General features: G+C 37.5%; 1 protein-coding gene across 1 annotated transcript in view; it reads right to left on the bottom strand.

Annotated features, from left to right (window-relative positions):
* Positions 1–5185, bottom strand: part of LOC106875255 (coiled-coil domain-containing protein 180) — a 141675-nt gene that overhangs the window by 11481 nt on the left and 125009 nt on the right. The window contains exons 22-23 of the mRNA XM_052975307.1: positions 1665–1811; positions 224–400 (exon numbers count right to left, since the gene is read on the bottom strand). Coding sequence (XP_052831267.1) covers positions 224–400; positions 1665–1811 — 324 coding nt within the window. The remainder of the gene's footprint in view (positions 1–223; positions 401–1664; positions 1812–5185) is intronic.

The raw sequence follows: 5185 nt of genomic DNA, 5'->3' as shown, positions 1-5185 counted from the left end.
TATTTTATTGACCCTGAAATGGTAATTGATTCAACATAGAGTTATTCCAGTAATTCTTGCAAAAAGAAAAATGGCAAGAACTAATAGAAGTAGAAGTAGTAGAAGCAGTAATAGTAAGAGTAGTAGCTGTAGTAATAGAAAAAGAAGAACAAAACCAACAACAAACAAGGAAGATAAGAAGATGGTGGTGGTGGTGGTGGACGTGGTAATATATTTAGAATACCTTTCTTCAAACTGCAGAGTGATTTTATTAGCTTGATCATAGCGAGCTGATTCCATCCCTTCCATTTCAGACAGAATCTTTCCTTCAAATTGGTCCACTTTGTTGCCAAATTTGTCAATAATCTTCTGGTATTGCTGAATCTCTTCAGGGCAAAAATTACCCATCTCAGAGAATGGTCTGCCAAATAAGGAGTCAATAGTTAAATTAAAATACAACCTTATCATCTTTCATGTCTCATAAAGCAAACTGAACTCCACTAACTCCAACATACAAATAAGTCCTGAAGTTTTTATCCATTCTTCTTTTACAAATCCCCTGAAATGGAAGCAATGTTATTTTTCCTGTCAACAAATCTTCTACTCACATTGTGCCTTCAAAGACAAAGACATACGACAGATTTCTTCCCTGAAAAAAATAGGTAATGGTTAGCAACAGGAAGGACATCCAGTTGTAAAACTATACCTCAGTAATATACTCACCTAACCCATGTCAACATGGAAAACAATGGATGTATAACAAATGACTATAATTAATACATACATACACACATGCACACACACACACACATTCCTGGGTTATAAATTCACATTTATATCAATGATAACTGGTGCACTTGGTTTTGTGAGTAAATGCCTAAGTGACAATCTTGTCAGGCTAGGCTGTTCAGAAAAAGAAATCAACCAGCTAATTTGCACATTACAAATACAATCTGTAATAAGTGGAACAGTAAAAATATGCAAGACCTTTCTCAAGTTTAAAATGTGAATTTGTTATTGTCATCTACATTCCAATGATGGAACCAGCCCCTTCCTCAGAGGAAGATTTCAAATAACTAAAAACAGAACACACACACACACACTCAAACTATACATATACACAAATACACATCTATATAGAATTTACTCAGAATCCATCAACAAGATGTGTCACAATTATTGTAGGTCACACACACACACACACATATGTGTGTGTGCGTGTGAAGATGGATGACCTAGTTAAGATGTTGCACTCATGATGGCCAGATTGTGGGTTCAATTCCTGGATCAGGTGATGTGTTGTGTTCTTGGGAAAAACACTTAGTTTCTCATTGCTCAAGTGCTGTGTGGGGACTGGCATGCCAAAGAATTGACCCAACGTTGAAAAAGACGACTTAAAGAGGTTGGGGTAGGATTTGCATTCTGACCTTGTAAAACCTACACCAGCAATGACTACCTAAACAGACCCATGGGTTGGAGGGTTGTCGCCTGAGTGGTGCAAAGGTTTCATTTGCGAGGAGTAAGGAATCACTAACAAATGGAGGATGCAGTGATGCACCGCTACAGCGCATGCCCCCATACTACTATTACTGCAAGATATATGTACGCACACACAGAGAGACATACGTGTTTGTGTGTGTGTATATGTAGCAGTAGGATAGAGAAAGTAGAATGATGTTACATACTTGAAACTCTTCATTAATATTGCATTAGAATCTTTCACTTTCTGTAAGTCTTGGTCAAAATCAGATCGATATTCCCTCAAAATTTTCCGGATGTCTGCCATTAGTTTGTTTATCTTTAAAGTCAAGTTGTTTCTTAAAGTCACAAGCCTGCAAAAGAAGCGAACAGAAATTCCTTTTTATGTTTTTACTTTTAGACAATTCTTAATCCTTTAGCATTTAAACTAGTTATATTCATGAAGGTGGTTAGAGTGTTGCACTCATGATTGCAAGATTGTGGTTTCAATTCCTAGACAAGGTGGTGTGTTGTGTTCTTGTGTAAAACACTTCATATCATGTTGCCCTGTGATCTCTTCGACACCTGACATGTGGTACACCATACACATGTTCAGGCCACGTTGAGTTGATGGAGGGAGTGAGATAATGTACAGCACATACATTTGATCACTATAAACAAATCATTGGTGCAGGTCATTTGACAAAAACTGAATGTTCATACGTTGTCTTCAACAGGAGAGTCCATCATCCATCCCAAATATTCTGTTTTGTGTTCAACAGGCCAGATTCAGCCTCTATTGTTCTAAAAAATAAAGTCAGATCATCAAAATCTTTAAGCTATAAAATAATGCATGATTAATTCCAAAAACCATGTGAATAGATAAGCATTATATCTGACAGAGTAAACTGAATGCTAAAGGGTCAAAACATTTCCTTATGTTTATTGTAATAAACGTATTGTAACAGTAATGTTCTGGTTTTAACTTTCTTTACAGCTCAATTGTTTTTTTGCTTTTATTTTGATACTCTTTTACTCTTTTACTTGTTTCAGTCATTTGACTGCAGCCATGCTGGAGCACCGCCTTTAGTTGAGCAAATCGACCCCAGGACTTATTCTTTGTAAGCCTAGTACTTATTCTATCGGTCTCTTTGCTGAACCGCTAAGTTACGCAGACCTAAACACACCAGCATCGGTTGTCAAGCAATGTTGGGTGGACAAACACACACACACATACATATATATATATATATATATATATATACATATATACGAAGGACTTCTTTCAGTTTCCGTCTACCAAATCCACTCACAAGGCTTTGGTCAGCCCGAAGCTGTAGTAGAAGACACTTGCCCAAGGTGCCACGCAGTGGGACTGAACCCAGAACTATGTGGTTGGTAAGCAAGCTATTTACCACACAGTCACTCCTGCACTTAGAATAGTTCAATTTGGAGGAAGCCAAATAAGGAATTGCAGAGAATGATGCAAATCAAGCCAGTGATGGCTGTTGTGAAAAGAAATGGGATGAAGTGGCTAAGTCATGTGGTGAAGAAAGATGTAAGATACTGCGGGAGGGGAGTGATAGAAATGGATGTGGGAAGAAATAGACAGAGGCTAAGAAAGACATGGCTAAAGATGGAGGAAGAAATGAGGGCAAAGGGTATTAGCGGGGGAAGGATGTAGAACAGTGGTTCCCAACCATTTTTTGCCTATGGATCCCTTTGATTCCTATTTTACATGGGTGAACCCTCATAGCCATTCAATGTTTAAAAAAATCCTATTCTTATATTTTTGTAATTAAATATTATTAAGAATTGTAAGAAAAAAAACAAAACATTTTGTGTATTGTAGAAGTATAACCAATTTATTGCACAGATTTTAACAACAAAATCTTATATGGACCCCAGCTGGAAACAACTGATATAGAGGATAGTGAAAAATGGAGTACGTTATCATAGGGCCCACATGGCTAACTTCTGTTTTAGCAGGAAAGATTGCCTTAAAGTGTTTGTTGATGCTGTTGGTCCTCTGAAGGGAAAGGTTGAGCCCATTTCTTTCACAGTCCCTTCCAACACAGCTGAAGTTGATGTGATTGATGAATAACTACAAAATGATGCCAGTGAAGAAACATTTCCAGAGGGATGAGGTTTTGTGATGGAAGAATTGGAAATGTTGGTTAGTGTAAGGCCTGGGAAGGATATGGTAATGAATCCTATATGGGGGATGGGAAGAGATGAAACAAATAAGTTAGATGAGCCAGGGTGGAGTTACATGACACAAACCAGCTCCAAAGAACAGCAGTCTCTGTAGTAGTAGTAGTAGTAGTAGTAGTAGTAGTAGTAGTAGTAGTAGTAGTAAAAACAGAGAAAAAAAGCAGGTGATATCACTGTGAGCAAGAAGCTGGAGTATTTTGGTAAGAAGTTCCATGCTAGTCAATCATATGCAGTTTTTTCTTTGCTCTCAATAATAATGATAACAAGAGCACTCAGAGAGCGCAAACCTCTGCAAAGGCAACACCAACGTCCTCTCAGCAATTAGCTGGAAATGATTTTTAAAATGGGAATATCTGAAATAAACTCAACTGCTCTTGCAAATGAGAATACTAAAAATGAACCTGACTGCTCTCAAAAATTAAGTTTAAAAAATGGTAAAATAATCCAGAATCCTTGTCCAGTACCTGATCAATCCCAATGGTAGTCATGGAATGTGAAGGTGGGTATGTGGGCCATGTTTGTAATGCTGTATGTGTGTCATCTGCAGTGGTAACAGAGACAGTTTTCTCTATGAAGGCCTTTTTCAGTCTATCCACTGATATAGTGTCTTTCTGACCATTAAGGTCTATAGAGAAAAATTTATCTGTGCGTGAAAGAAAACGGAAAGGACCTGCATGCGGTGCTGTTAACGGAGGGTTAACAACATTGTTGCACACAAAAATATAAGTCCAAGAAGTAAAACTTCCTTCAAGGCAAAGCTATAAATGCAATTGTCAAGTGGGTAAGAGGTTTTAAGCAGGAGTGATATACTAAAAATTGGTAAAACCAAAAATTGTCGAGGATAAATTAAATCTATTATTGTTGCTAAATATGTTAGTGTTACTTAATTTCTAAACGATTTCCCTGACGTTTGTTTATGCAGTTTGATTTCTTTATCCATTAGTTTCTACTAAAATAGAGACACGAGTAAAATTAATAATAGGGAAATGAAAATAAAACTTTGGAAACAGTAACACCACCATAACTTATGTGGAAACCATGAATGTGCTTTCAAGGGAGATAATCAGAGAAAGACTTGAAAGTCTGTAAGATCGTAGTACTTCATGCAAAGTAAATATAACAAATAATCCATAATCCTTGTCCGGTACCAGACCGATCCCAAAATATAATCAGTTTGTGCCAGTCACAAGGCCAAACATCCATGAAAGTTTCATCTGAATCCATCTAGCAGTTCTTGAGATATCCTGTCCATGGACAAACAAACAAACAAACATGACTGAAAACAATACCTCTGCCTTCGCTAAAGCGGAGGTAATAATAATCTTTTCTATTATAGGCACAAGGCCTGAAATTGGGGGGAGAGGACTAGTCGATTACATCAACCACAGTCTTTCACCGATACTTAATTTATAGACCCCCAAAAGGATGAAGGGCAAAGTTGACCTTAGTGGAATTTGAACTCAGAACGTAGCGGCAGACGAAATACCACTAAGCATTTCGCCCGGCGTGCTAACGTTTCTGCCAGCTCGCCTTG

The sequence above is a fragment of the Octopus bimaculoides genome, chromosome 21 (genome assembly GCF_001194135.2).
Source record: "Octopus bimaculoides isolate UCB-OBI-ISO-001 chromosome 21, ASM119413v2, whole genome shotgun sequence".
Taxonomy (NCBI): Eukaryota; Metazoa; Mollusca; class Cephalopoda; order Octopoda; family Octopodidae; genus Octopus; species Octopus bimaculoides.
Note: the sequence above shows the minus strand (reverse complement) of the source record. Positions and strands in the feature narration are given on the sequence as shown.